A 15,000-nucleotide genomic window follows, 5' to 3' on the forward strand; every position below is an offset into this window, starting at 1 on the left:
CGTAAAGGACGCTTACGCCCCTGACAACGCCATACTGCGAAAGGTAAGACCCGAGGTCTTGGGATCTTAGTTCTTCTTAGGTCCTTTTTTTTAGTTTTTAGGTCCTCTTTTTAGTACCACTCTTCTCGTCCTTGATATTTTGTTTGAATTGGGACTCACAAATAATTAGATAAGGAAATAAATGCATGTTACGGCTAGTACAGCGACCACCGAACGAGTACTTAGGCGTCGGCTGATTTAGCAACAGAACGGGAACGTCGGTGGCGACGTCGCGCGCAGCAAAACTACCAATGAGAATTTAGAATAGAGAAGAAAAGAGTGGAGTCTATTCTATTCTGAATTCTCATTGGTGTTTTTTCTGCGCGCGCTGTCGCCACTGACGTTCCCGTTCTGTTGCTAAATCAGCATATTCTCGCGGCCGGGACGTAATTTGTTAGGTCTCACATCACGTAATCACAAGCGCTTCAGTCTGGGGAGTCTGGTTTCGAGTCTTTCCAAAATGGCGGCTAAAATGAAGACAAAAACTTGCGATGATGGTTTATAGAGAATCTAGGTTACTGCCTGTCCGTCCGAGATGAGGAAAGGCTGCGAATCCCCAAGAAACTTTAAATTATAAGTATTCTGTTGTTTTATCAAATTTTTATTTGTGCCTGTAGGATTACTCAAGCTCAAATCAGCTGTGTTGTTTTTAAACCGTTGTCTTGTGTTGATCGATAAGCTTTATTGGGTTTGTATGTTGATCTTCTTCTTTCTGTTGTTTTTATTTTACGCTTCATCAGACTCTCTGCATAACGTCAATCGACTTCAAGCGAAAATGCCTTTTTGTAAGTAATGGACTCTGATGTTGATGTGCAGTGTGGCATTCATTGATTCTGTTCGGGGTAACCCCTGTTCGGAATGTCAGTGTATGGAAAATTTACTGTAAGTTTTCTGGGCCGGTGCTCTTGTAAGCTGCAAGTAGTTTATCCAGAATTTAAAAATGGGTTTATCTTCTTGCCCTTCCTAAAATTTTCTGTGTGTAGTTGTAGATAGAAGCCTTTATCATAATATAGCTATTTGGAGAGTTCGAATTTTTGAAAAAGGAAATTGTATTCTTTTTGAAATTCGATGCCCCTTCTTACATAGTTTCTCTATTGTCTGACCTCTCATTGTATTACAAGGTTCAATTTCAGCTGGATTCTAGAATACATGTTCATGTAATCACTTATGAATGGTGTCCATTGTTATGTATCTCGTTCTTGAAAGAATGCCACTAGAGACAGAAGTGAACATGTATTCAGAAATCACTTCTCATTATTTCAGTAATGTATTGCCCCATTGTATCATTGTGCACCAGGATGCCAGATGACAGACACTATGTCTCGCATACCACCCGACACCTTTGACGTGACAAGTTTATTCCCCTACAAAATACTTAAACCACTGACTTTTTAAGTCCAACTTGGCAACACACTGGCATTGTGGCAATGCATGTCAAACTTTTTAGCGTAGGTGTTCTCCACCGATGCAACCTTACAATAATATGTTTCATTAACTCTTTCAGGGTTATGTAGAATTAAAAATACTTCCTTTGACAAACAACCTAACAAGGTTGAAACTGAACTACAAACAGTGCAATATCCTTTTCACATTTTGTTGTAGTAAATCTAGAATCGAAGTTGTTTTTAATTAATTGGATAGGATCTGTAACTTGGGGCTTAGACTTGTGGGAAATTGCTATAGACACCAAGAGGCTATAGAAAACAGTAAGGGAGCCAAAGCATGTCTTCTTCAAAGGGTAGGCCAGACCTAAAATTTGCTCAAAAGAGAGAAGCAGTGGTCTTTCTGTTCCTCAACCTGTGAGGATTGCAATGCCGAGGATGTGAATGCCAGAATTTCATCCCAGATGATTATACTGTTTCTGGATTCTCCCAAATGTTTTCAGGATTTCTAAAATTGGTTTACTATGCATGTATGGTTCGCCAGTTCCCTTCTAGTCTTCCCCACTGCCTTGTTATGTACTTGATTTTTATTAATGTGATTATTATTATTACTATTATTATTATTATTATTATTATTATTATTATTATTATTATTATTTTCTAATGCATATAACTTTTTTTTATGTAACTGCATTGAAAATGGAATAAATTAAAAAATGCCAGAAGTCTGTCCTACGTGGCCACGGGGGGCTGGATCAAGGCAATGTAGAGGATTGAAAACAGGCTGAATTATTTGTCGCTAATGTCCTCAACAGTAAACATCTGACTTTATATATATCTACCAGGAATGATTGAATCATTGCAGAGGTCGAGGACATTTCAAGAAAATAGAGAGATTCCAGATTTTCCTGCAGTGTTTGCAACCATCTCAGATGATGAGAGATGTCTAAACAATTTGCAGCTTTTACAAGTTTGCAAATCTGGGTGGTCAGGAAGCAATGAAATGCCAAATCTTCTTGGATTTTCCCAATATATGAAAACTAAGTTTGAGCTTAAAGGCCAAGACACACTAGGTGTCACTCCATGTGTACTACTTGCAAAACAAGTTGCTGGGACATGACGCCTGTTCAGTGCACACGCAGTGATCTCGTATGAGGGGAAATGTGAACTAGTTTTTAATTCAATATGGCGGACCATATGATGCTCTCTCATTGGTTCATTTATATTTTGTCACAACTACTTGTTGCCGGAAGTGTACATGCAGGGCGACAACGCTGTTTTCACCAAGTTTGTCGCTGTGATCAGTTTGAATTCGTGCAACTGATTGCAGTGACAAAATTCTACTTAGCAGCGACAATGATTTTCACAAAATTACCCGTGTTACACGAGGCAAATTGTTGGGCCGACATGTCCCTGCGACGTGTCGCAGTGACTTATTGCCTAGTGTGTCCCGGCCTTAAGTTCCACTGCTTTAACCATGTGATGTGTTAATTCCTTGACATCGCGTATGAATAATGCGAGTTTGTATTCGTGATGAGAGAAGGTCAGGAGAACATGACTGGTATGATGCAGGGTTTCAATTGGATGATCCAAGTAGAGTCATCTGTTCTGATAACAAAAAGTAAGTCAGAGATGTTTTGATTGCATACCTATCACATTTCCAAGTTCCACTTGAAAATTCCTGGCCACAAGAAACCAGTCATCATGAGGCTGGTTGGGAGGAATTTTGCATATAAGTACAATGTATGTGGTAAACCATAAAAGCCAGGCTTTTGAAGATTTTACCCACCCTTCCTCACTCAATAAATTATAACAACTTGTCCTTAAGCCTTTTCTCAGGGTCTTTCAGAATGAAATAATTTCTCCTTGGTTTCAATCTCTTTTGTGGTTATATTTCCAGCTACATGTACAATCATATAAAAAAATAGAAAACCAGTTAGTATTGCTCTTCTACCTAAATGGCTTTTTTGTCCAAATTTGTTCCTTTTTTTTTTCAGGAGAAATCTGGATTACTTCTTGAGTAGTTTACAGAGTGCTGTGAATGCTGTTGATCCAGAGACTGGTGGTGGAGAACTGGTTGTCAGGATTCCCAAGGAAGTCCTAACTTGTACCAATGGTTAGAAAATATAGTTAACAACATTTACGTGTATGTCCACTTGATAACCATTTCCCCTTCAATGTTCTCCCTCCTCAGAGTGAGACTTAAAAGATTTTACTCTGTCTATTGAATGCCAGACAATTTGACCTTCATCAGTGCAGAACCCCTCAGAGGTGAATGGATTATAAAATTTAATATACCCCTCTAACCCTTTGGCTCCTAAGAGAAAGGTTGAATAGATTTTATTCTGTTTAACTCCACACAATTTTACTCATCAATGGGATTTTACTCATCAAATGCATTTTTAATGGTGACAATATGAATTCCCTCTTTTAAGATTATCTATCTATTTAAAGTGCAGAAGAGTGAATATAAGTAATGCATGTTCTTGCTAAGTTGCCTGTTATCCAGTCACTTAGGGTTTATACATAGTAGATAATTTTTTGGGGGGGAAGAAGGTGGGGGGAGAGATGGTTTGTATAATAATATTAAATATTATTTTATGGTGTTATGGGGTTGGGCAAGGTGGTTGAACCTTGTGGGGGATGCTATGTCTTTTCATTCTAACACCTGTGTAATTTAATATATAATTATTGTATTATTGTACAAATCTTGAAATAAGTAAATAAGTACTGTTGATTTAGGGGTAAAAGTGTTATTAATTAAACAACATCTATGCCCACTCAAAAACTAGTTCCTTTTACTTTTGTGTTAAATTTTTGAGTGGCCTGTATTATGGAAATTTGTCTAATTTTTGTGACAAGTGTTCGAAGTTACATGCAACTGTTGGTCTGCTTTCAGAAGGTCGCCAGTTTCGCGTCAGCATTGAGTTTTCTCTAGAACACCCAGAGGGTGGAATTCAGTTTGTTATTCCAAAAGGAGAAGGAACTATGGCTCAGGTAAAAGTTGTACAATGTTTCTACTTCAGGAAGTTTGTTTCTTTCATAATTCTTGTTCTGAGAAAGATGTTACCGGTAAGTGTGAGAAAACCAATGTCTCTGATCAGCGTTCAAAGCCATTTTTTAAATACTGGGAAATACTAGGTCGATGTCAGGGTTTATATAATAACAGGCTTAAAATGTATTGATCCAAGAGATTAAGCGAATTAGACCATTTCATGTGTGTGCATGAATCAATCTAATTTGGTTTTTTTTTTTTACATTTCAGCGATCAGCACATTTGTTCAGTTATGGGTGTGCCAATTCCTCCCGGTAAATTGACATTCATTAGCATGGATCTATGATTTATCATAGTTTATTTGTTCTGCTTAGACATATTCTTTTTGCATGTGAAGATTACAACTATCCTATGTAATATAAACCTATTGACTCCTCCAGGACTTAATAGATTTTAATCTGTGTAATGCCCGGGGGAGGGGGGGGGAAGGGGAGGGTGAGGGTGTGGGGAGATGGTTCAGGAGTCAATGGGACAATGGGATAAGATTCTCCGTGAGAGAGGAGTTATTTGGATAGTCAGCAAAGGTGGGAAAAACCCTCTCTCAAGAAAATGATTCAGACTTACGTGTAGGCTACATTCGTGTTGGTCGTCAACCACTAACGTATCCAAGGATTTAACAGTTTTTTTCCTGACAAAGTGTACTGTAAATGCACTTCCAGCAGAAACCAGTTCATAGCTATAGTGATTTCAGTCATCAATGCTGCTAGATCCTGTAAAACCATAATACTAAACTGCAGCATCTGTTGTGGACAATTAGACAGTCAGGCAGTTGTTGTTCTACTTTCTAAACCATGTATAACATTTGACAAAACTTGGGGAAGTAAAATTGTCCAGGTGAGGGAAGTCTTTAGCAGGAATTTTGTTGGTTACATTAGGGAGTTTAAGCAACGACGACAGCTATGGCATTGACAACGCCACATACATGTAGTCAGAATATGAGTGATTAAAAAGGAAAAATACTCATGCTGCACAAATTTCTGTGCATTTCTTTGCTGTACTCCACAAAACAACAACACGAAATTGCCAAATTTTAGATTTTGAGCGTATAGAATAACAATGAACAATTCGTTAATAAAATCTATCCTTATGTTAACCACTAGTCATAGGATAGTTCGTCCATATTGTACAACATGAGCAAGACAGAATAATCCCAAAATACTTGCAATAGCGCTAAATTATATTTTGGAGTGACGTTTTCGTTGACGTTGCTGTTGTATAGGAGCGGGGGCTGCTTAAACTCCCTATTAACTGACTATTCAACGATGGCTATGGCAACTAACTAAAGGAGTCTTGACTCAAAGGAGGAACTATGACCTCCACTCAGTTTGCTGAAATGACTGTTAATGTTACCAATAACAGTCCAACTCACCCAGACTACCTTACTTCATGAAGTTTTGATTAAAGTTACTCTCAACTTGATTTGATAATAATTACATAATTATATAATATAAAAAAAATTCACACCCCTTTTCATATATATTTCCGTTTGTGCTCTAACTATTTGTTAAAGGTTATATCTAGTGATAGCTGAAAGCTTATGTTTTTAATCTTTTTTAACCAGAGAATGTTTTTCCATTTTACTATAGTTTTCATTTAATTATTTTATTGGTGGCAGCTTGTGGTTTCCCTGTGTTGATTCATACTCAGAGCTATGTACGTGGACTATTGATATCACTGTTGACAAGGACATGGTAGCCATCAGCTGTGGTGATCTTATTGAAACTGTATGATTTTACATTTTGTTCTAAGAGATTATTATGGGTTTTAAATTAAAAAGAGGATGTCAATGCAGTCAAAGTGTGTTGTGGAATCAGTTACAGTGTATGGTACTCTCTCAAAAATGTTTGAAGAGTCTTTCAAAAAGTTTCCTGGATCTTTACGAAAATTTTGTAGGAATCACACAATAAGGATCAAAATAATATATTGTCCTGACATTTTTTTCTAATTTTCTCAACTTTCTTGTAGCAAGCTTTAATAATCCCTTGCAGGCTAATATCGTTGCACAGATTTTTCCAAGATTTTGGGAAACCACCAGACATCTGTCCTAGTTTCTTTGTTGAGAGTGGTGTGTTGGGCTGCACCAAAGGAAATTAGAGGCAAATTAGAGAAATTCAAATTATTTGCGTCCAGAAACTTTAAGAATTAAAATCAGTGATCGTTAAATGCTTTCCAAAATGTTAAGTTTTTGTTGCACAAGACTGTTATTTGAGTCAGCATCTGTAACAAACATGTTTCAAACTTATTTTAGGAGTGAAGGTTTCTATGTCTAAGAAAACAATCAGTACCTACTGCACATGTATCTAAAATTCTTTACAGGTTTTGACATCTGATGAAAAAAGAAAAACGTATCATTATACCTTGAGTGTTCCAACCTCTGCTCCAAACATTGCATTGGTAGTTGGGTATGTTAATACAACAATGTCATCACTAAAATAAACTTAAGTCCACTATGATTGAAACAAATTATAATAACCGAATTCCATCCTGAGAGTGACACTTAAGATTTTACTCCATCCTATTACCCCAGACAACTTTACTCGTCAATGGGTGTTGCTTCAGGGGTGAAAGAGTAAAGATAACAACATCTGTCTGTCATCTAATGGTGACACAAATAGATTTTGCTCTGTCTAATGCCAGGTGATTTTACTCATCAGTGGGGTCTGCTTCAGGGAAAAAAATTATGGTTATTTGATGCTGGATAGCTTGTCATCGCTTGAATTTTAAGTGTGTGGTTGCTTGTCACTCAACTAACAAAACATTATGTCTTGTCTGTAGAGCAAAAAGCAATTTAATACTTTGAGTGCAAATTATTTTTTTATGAAATTCAAAATCCTGATAATCATAAAGCCAAAAATAAATTAATCACAAAAATTGCCATTGAAGACTTTATACACAATAACAAAATGTAATTTGGTATATAAAATCTTCGAAATCTTATCGTTTAAAGTAGTACTGAATGCTTTCTTTGTTGATAATTTGTATTCCCCCACTTTTGCTCTCCATTCTTAATGAAGCAAATATTATTGTTCAATTTCCAGGCCATTTGAGATCCATGTAGACCCTATTATGCCAGAAGTCACCCATTTTTGTCTGCCTGGCCTGCTTCCTGTCCTTAAGAATACCACAGCGTTTCTTCACGAGGCATTCGAATTCTATGAGGAGTACCTAAGCTGCCGTTATCCCTATGCACATTACAAGCAAGTGTTTGTGGATCAAGCCTATGACATTCTGTCTCCATATGCATCCATGACTATTTTTAAGTAAGTTTGTTTGTCTGAACTTTCTGTATCACTTTGGGCAAGGCCAAAGGTTCTTCCTTAATCTTTACAGTTTTAAACTCAATGTACATGTATGCTGCACATGAATGAATAGCATTATTTTGTAGGTACATGTATCACCTAGTCTTCACCTAGTCTCTTAAATTGTTTCATGGAACATCTAATAATTGCTGGCTTTTGAGATTAGTTCAGAAAACAATAGACAAATGCACTGTAACTGTACAATTAAAGGCCACAATAATTAACAATAATAATAATAATAATAATAATAATAATAATAATTTTATTAATTTCTATTGCGCAATTATCAATATAAATTTTCAATTGTGCAGTACAATATGATCTTAATACAAATATATAAAAATACAAATGTTAATGTAAATTTAAATATATAAATACAATTAAAATTTATAAGATGTATATATATATCTATCGAAAAGCATCAAATTTAACACTATAAAAAGGCTTGTCTAAAAAGATAAGTCTTGATTGCCGTCTTGAATTTATTAATTGAATTTAGGTCCCTGATATCACTAGGAAGCTCGTTCCATAATTTGGGGGCGGCCACGTAGAATGACCGGTCTCCGAGAGTCTTGCGAGACTTCAATGCACGAGGTTGGACGAGGTTGAGCAAAATATAGTGATTTGTCAGTGGTGAGCAGATCAATAATTCTTATTTGCCGAAGCCAAAGGCTGAGGCAAATAATTGATCTGCGAGACACTGACAAATCACGATATTTTGAGATAACCAAGTTCAATAATTATTTTATCATTCGATGACTGAGTTAACTTTATTTTTCACAATTCCCAACAATTAAATCTTTTTTCTGAAAGCTCAGGAAAGCGAACTGCCATTTTCACACAAGAGTGTGGTTTCAAATTACGCATGAGCAGAATATTATTTGCAGCAAAACACTTATTTGTAGACAGTTATTTGCAGGTCACGTGGTGGGCTCTCGACCAATGAAAAGGAAGGAAAAAATCCATCGAATGATAATAATAATTATTATTATTACCAGTATTGATCCAAACACAATGGAGCCTGGAGCTATTTGTAGAAAAAAGCTGTAAGATACTTGTATCTTTACTAAGGTTACCAGGATGCCTTTGTATAGCAAAAAGAGTTATATCAAAACGTTTGCTAACCTAGTTCGATCGAGGGCCACACTTATGGCTCCTACTCAGCTCCTTTAGTTTATAACTATTCTGAGTGGTTTTTTGCCTAATCAAATTAATTTACTCTGTTGTATAAAAAGTTTTCTAATTTGGCAAATAAATGGATGGTTGTTGTTGTTTTCATTTCAATTTTTGGCCTTGGTGTGAAGTAAGATATTTTATATTTCTAGGTCTTTCAATCAAGCATTAAGACAAAACTTTCAAATTTAGCAGTAATTAAGTACTTTAAAATTTTGCCCAATCACTAAATGGGCCAAAATTAGTCACATACTATATGTATCTGAGAGGTATAATTAGGATATAATGGCATGCTTGAGTTGTGTTTTGTAACATTCCAGTACAAGCCTCCTTCACTCTTCAAGGATCATTGATCAAGGATTTCAAACAAGAAAGTTCCTTTCTCAGGCATTAGCAGAGCAGTTCTTTGGATGCTATCTCTGCATCCAGACATGGTAAGGAATTTTGACGATGAGTGAAGTGATAAATTATTATTTAAATTTTTCCTTTAACAAGTTATGTTATTGATTAATATTGCAGTGTCATTAAGGTGAGGAGGGTTTCCTGAAGTGTAAATAGTTAATTGGGTTAATTAATAAATTAAATGACAAAATAAAGAAGAATAATTGTTTGCTTGCACAGAACAACTCCAGATAGTGAATATAACAGTGGGTCTTGAACCCAGAACCTCTGAATTGAACCTCTGACGGTGTCCCTTCTTCCTAGCCTTGCTACCTCGCAAATGGATGTTCATGCAACGGCCATCATGATTGCTCTATGGACCCTAACACAAATTAATGCATAATTCAAATCTTTTGTGAAAATTTATTTCAAGTCGTCTTGGGAGTTTAGGGCTTGATTCTTGCAATAAAAGTTATAATTATTAGAATACACTAAAACATTGGCTACTCAAATCCCGACTATTCTTTGTTATTCACCTCCAATCAACTTGCATAGGAATTGCACCTGAAAATATTGAATCATTGCAGGAATAAATAAGTCAAAATCATCTTTTTGTGCTAAAGTATCTCACTGTTTTAGTATAATAATGCTAAAACAACAGTTACTGTTCATCTCTGTCAGTGTCGGTGACTAGCTAGTGGTGGATATTTACCAAGTCGCAATGCAACATTACTACAAACGCTTCCACTTTGTTTGGTAGTTGCTTTAACAACAAGAGATTTCTAAACAATATTAAAATTATGTTCAGAAATCTATCTTTTTTAGGGGGGTGCAAAATGTAAACAATAGTCTTTTAATCTTGATAGGTCTGATTTATGGCTTGCAAGGGGTATGTCAGGATACTTGTTTGGCTTATTTATGAAAAAGATGTTTGGTAACAATGAATACAGACACTGGATAAGAATGGTGAGGATAAAAATTTCAAAATATACAAAAAATAACTTTTTCATTTTAAAGTATAATAATACATGCTGCAGTCTGTTTATTTTTCAGAAATGTTGCTATTGAAGGTACATTAAATTTTATAACTAAGTAAAGAGTCAAATATTGTCACTTTTTTTTCTTCCAGGAGTCCCAAGAGGTGTGTAGTTATGAGATGCAAGGTCCTGGAATCCCACCACTGCACAATTCAGGTTCACTGTCAGTGTCGAGTGCCGCGGGGACCTCCGCTAGTCAAGCACCAGAGAGCTCTGCTCAGGGGGGCCTTCTCCTGCACCCCCACTTGACGTCAGGACGGAACTTGGAAATTATGTGGAGCAAATCACATCTTGTTATGAGAATGATTGAGATGCGGATTGGACAGGAACCTCTGCTGCAAGTATGGGCTAGGGTACTTCTACTGGTTCTTGACACAGACTTGGTGATGGTTAAGACAAGGGAATATGAATCTAGTTTGTTCCAGCCCAATTTTGATGATGATGATGATTAGGAAGTTCCCCTTTTTCTTTGAATTTCCATGAATCTTGCAAGTTGCAATGGGTTTGTGGAACAACAATGGAATACAGTACAGTTTGCATGTTATAAAAGAATAATCTGATAAAAAGTGATGTTGTGGTAATCTTTGGTCTGTTTACTAACAGGTGTTTAACAAGTTGTTGTCACTTGCTAACAGTGCAGCACAACCCAAGGCTGACTACAGCCTGTGGACTAATTTACTGCTCTCAACCAATGGGGTAAGGTTTGAAGAAGACAGTAATAATTTGAACTTAAGTAGCTTTAACCTCGAGACATTTTTCTTGATGATGCTAACAGTAGCAGCCTGTCCAAGAAAGAGCTTAAAGGGACAATTGTAAATTAACTGCGTCAATCTGGAGAAGCCCAGGCAAGTTACTTGCAGTTTGTAAGGCTGGTTGCAGTAATTTGAACTTTTTAGTTGCGATTGCTTGTAGGCAAAAAAGAGCAACTTACAGTTCTTATTTGCACACATACAGATCACGCAAGTCATCACCATCCTTGACTCGATTCTCCATATTTGATTCGCGCGAGAATGGAGTCGACTCTGTCTACTTACTTTTAACTGGTACGGTATAAATTGTTTGTAGAAGTGTCTTACAATGCACAAATTGGCGTGAAATGTTTAATTAAACTGATGTGGGAAATATTATCCCCGAAATACTGACAAATGATAATAACAATATCATTATATCGGGGTCCCAAAATTTCCTTGTTAAATTTCCAATATGAAGACCTAAATCGCACAAAGATGACCTGGAATATTGTGCACAAGTACAATAGATTATTATGATAGATGATTTCACATACATGTCCAATACTCCGACATAATGAGATTCCTGGTACGTCACAATAGACATCACAAAGTGTCACAAAGTGTCCCGCTCTTTAAGTCTCGCAAAACTGTTACTATTTTTTGGAAGATTAAGGTTGAGGGACACTTTGTGATGTCTATTGTGACGTGCCATGAATCTCATTATGTCGGAGTATTGGACAACCCTGATTTCATGATCGATTAGTTGTAAAACAACGACCTTAAGCTAGTGAGGCAAAATTCGTAAACAAAGATATCATTTTCCCTATTGTGAAATATAGCATTTTACTTCTTTAACAGTTTCTCAAGTCGATATCAACAGTTTCTGGGAAAGATATTAACGTGTTTGTGGATCAGTGGATGTATCCTTTTCTTCAATCATCATTTTTACTCTTAACACAGTCTGGACTTTTGTTTTACAAGATTCGACAATCACATCAAGTGTTTTTTTCAGTGTCGAGTATCAATTAAAGAGAAGTTTCGTATGTCAGGTTAAGTTTACAAATATCAAAGGAGGATTTGCCTTGGAATTCGTCTGGCATTGGATAGAGCCAGTCGTAGGAGGAAACGGGTTACGAGTTTCTAGACCCTTTAGAAACCATAAAATTTGAAGGGAAGTCTCAAGGGCTAAAGCTTACTGCAAAAATCTGAAGATTGAGCTTTAGGTCTGTGTGTAGAAGCTGTGAAAGATTTTTATTTTACGTAACAAGTGGGATTTTAGTCATGTAACGGTGCTCTTCCTTGACCACTTTCTTCACAGCTGTCACAGTGGTGTTGCCAAATTCCACGGCAGCTTTGTTTTCAATAGAAAACGTAACATTGTTGAGCTTGAAATCAAGCAGGATATGTGTCGAGGAACAGCAAAATATGTTGTAAGGAAAATGCCTCCCATTATTTTCATTTTGAGTATCGATAAAGAACTCAAAAGTCGTGATTGTAATTTTGATTATTTGATAAAAAAAATTGATTCAGTTTTTCAACATTATCGGCCTCATCATCGTTATCGTCGTCATCGTCATCATCAACGTCGTCATCAGCGTGTCGTCATGATTATGTCGTCATGATTACAATGTATCGTCATCATCGCTATCGTCATCGTTGTCGTCATCATCGTCGTCATCATGGTGTCGTCATGATTATGTCGTCATCATCGCTATCGTCATCTTTATCGTCATCATCGCCACGTGCCCAGATTGCAGCAATGATCCGTCACCACTATCATCATCATCGTTGTCACACTATGTCATGATCATTGCCATTCTGAATCATGCCGACATAATACGCATTCTGTGATCTCTTTGTCGCTAGGGTCCTCTCACAGTTTGTATACAGGAACTGGACGGATCATTCAATCACACAGTGCAAATAGAAGATGTCTTTAGCCGCCATGAGCTTCCATGCCACTCGAAGAGTCGAAGGTGACGATGGGCATATGTTTTTTTAATTTAATTGTTGGTCTTCTGTGTTCATTTGGACATCTCTGCTAAGGCGTTATGACTGTTCTTTTGTTGTGACAGAAACAAGAAAAAGAAAATTCCACTCATGACGGGAGAGGAAGTTGATATGAATCTGGATGCAATGGAGTAAGTATTGTCAGTGTATTGTCATCAGAGTCACAGCTCTCATGAGTACAGAAATGTTTATCTTCTGCTTAAAATAGCAACGAACGGCAATTTAAACTGGATCTTTCGTATCTCCAGAGCGTGTTTTTGCAGTTCCCTGATCTTTCCCTCGTTCTCTTATCACAATTATCACAGCTCTGATTCACCAGTATTGTGGGTTCGCATCGATCCTGAGGTCACGTGGCTTCGTCATGTGACATTTGAACAGCCTGACTACATGTGGCAGTACCAGCTGAGACACGAGAGAGATGTCATCGCACAGACTGAGGTATGGTTCACTTTGCACTTGTGAGTTCTGCGTCTTACTCGCGCAGTTAGCATTGTTTTCCTGTAGTGCTGCTTCAACTTGTGTGGTTGCCACTTAGCTTAAGCGGACATACTTTGTTTTGCACGAAAGGGAAAATCCAGTGGGTAAGACATAAGGAAAAGTAATTCAACTGAGTGCCTGAGAGCGAAAACCAATGCACTGAATTCCTTTAGCCAATCACAACAGACACATTTTATGTGAACCAATCAGAACACAAAGCGAACACCTGCAGCCCGCGCTAAGCGCGGGAAATGATCTGTTTTGCTTTTTTCTGTCATTTGCTAATAAAGTGGCCAATCGCTAATCGTAGCTATGCAAAACCAGAGCAATCCTCGGCTAAGAATACTGTCGACAATCTGTATAGAAGTGGGACTTAAGAAAAGGAACAAGGTTTTATTGTTTCTGTAGTAGTGTAGAATTATTTGAAGAAACTACTGCATTGTTGTTTCAGGCTATTCAGGCATTGGAAAAGTTTCCCACGCCGGCTACGAGACAGGCCGTAATTGACATAATCAATCAAAGTGAATGTTTTTACAAGGTCAGGCTGGAGGCTTGCCTTTGTCTCGCGAAGGTAAGAGTCGGAATATACACATGTGCAGTGTAACTAGGAGTTCATAATTAGGAGTGTCCATATGTTTAAGTTGAAATTTAGTAGGGGTGGAATCAAGGATTTCGAAACAATCCGCAGAGCAAGATTTAATCATATTTAATTATGCATGTTTCGCCTAGTTGTTATATAGTCCTAACGGTTTTTCAAATATTTTGTAACTGACGATGATGTTTGTAACATCGAAACATGTCTTCGAAATTAAAAAATGTCGTAACTTTCTTAAAGATAACGAGTGTCCATATGTTATGGTCATTGCCGCCAGTGCAGAGGAAGACAGTGTTATTTTTTGGAGCCTTGGCGTCAAAAAAGAATGGTTTAATGAAACAGCAACCGTGGTGCACGTGCGCGTCACTTGCAGCACGTTTTTTTAACGTCTTCTGCAAAACAACCATTTGATTGGATTGACGTTTCTGTCTGTTTTTTGAGAGAAAATTGGAGTGGAAACATTATTTCAACAAACATAACTTTTACACTTTCAATAACATCGAACGACCTGTTTCAGAGCACCCATATTACTTGTGTGTGGAGAATGTTAAATGCACTTTGAAGTAAATAGGAGGCCCCCAGTGAATACTTTGGTAGCAGATAATTCTGTAGGTTATGCGTGCAGTGCATCATTGGCTAAAGACCACCCGGTTGATATCAAATTACATATTGCACATTTTTCATTTTTATATGTCTAAAATAATCTAGGTATCGGAAAGTGATTGGAGTGATTATTCTGAATATCACAAAAGCCTCATCCAGTAATAGACCAATTCGGCTAACTCAATGTTGTACCCAATTCAAACCTCTCGGGGTTAAGA

The 15,000-nt window shown here is 37.0% G+C and overlaps 1 protein-coding gene across 4 annotated transcripts in view; it reads left to right on the forward strand.

Annotated features, from left to right (window-relative positions):
- Positions 1 to 487: 487 nt before the first annotated feature.
- Positions 488 to 15,000, forward strand: part of LOC138045377 (transcription initiation factor TFIID subunit 2-like) — a 24,633-nt gene continuing 10,120 nt past the window's right edge. The window contains exons 1-20 of one of the 4 annotated variants that reach the window (XM_068891852.1): positions 488 to 612; positions 770 to 824; positions 1,544 to 1,616; positions 2,931 to 3,042; positions 3,419 to 3,537; positions 4,321 to 4,418; positions 4,687 to 4,730; positions 6,092 to 6,200; positions 6,793 to 6,878; positions 7,515 to 7,736; positions 9,269 to 9,382; positions 10,196 to 10,295; positions 10,459 to 10,707; positions 10,970 to 11,062; positions 11,956 to 12,017; positions 12,416 to 12,527; positions 12,964 to 13,073; positions 13,173 to 13,238; positions 13,413 to 13,545; positions 14,036 to 14,155. In XM_068891852.1, coding sequence (XP_068747953.1) covers positions 575 to 612; positions 770 to 824; positions 1,544 to 1,616; positions 2,931 to 3,042; positions 3,419 to 3,537; positions 4,321 to 4,418; positions 4,687 to 4,730; positions 6,092 to 6,200; positions 6,793 to 6,878; positions 7,515 to 7,736; positions 9,269 to 9,382; positions 10,196 to 10,295; positions 10,459 to 10,707; positions 10,970 to 11,062; positions 11,956 to 12,017; positions 12,416 to 12,527; positions 12,964 to 13,073; positions 13,173 to 13,238; positions 13,413 to 13,545; positions 14,036 to 14,155 — 2,115 coding nt within the window. In that variant the 5' untranslated portion in view covers positions 488 to 574. Of the gene's footprint in view, positions 613 to 769; positions 825 to 1,543; positions 1,617 to 2,930; positions 3,043 to 3,418; positions 3,538 to 4,320; positions 4,419 to 4,686; positions 4,731 to 6,091; positions 6,201 to 6,792; positions 6,879 to 7,514; positions 7,737 to 9,268; positions 9,383 to 10,195; positions 10,296 to 10,458; positions 10,708 to 10,969; positions 11,063 to 11,955; positions 12,018 to 12,415; positions 12,528 to 12,963; positions 13,074 to 13,172; positions 13,239 to 13,412; positions 13,546 to 14,035; positions 14,156 to 15,000 lie in introns of those variants that run through there. The other 3 variants (XM_068891853.1, XM_068891854.1, XM_068891855.1) reach the window with 3 other exon arrangements.

Source organism: Montipora capricornis, chromosome 4 (assembly GCF_036669925.1).
Source record: "Montipora capricornis isolate CH-2021 chromosome 4, ASM3666992v2, whole genome shotgun sequence".
NCBI lineage: Eukaryota > Metazoa > Cnidaria > Anthozoa > Scleractinia > Acroporidae > Montipora > Montipora capricornis.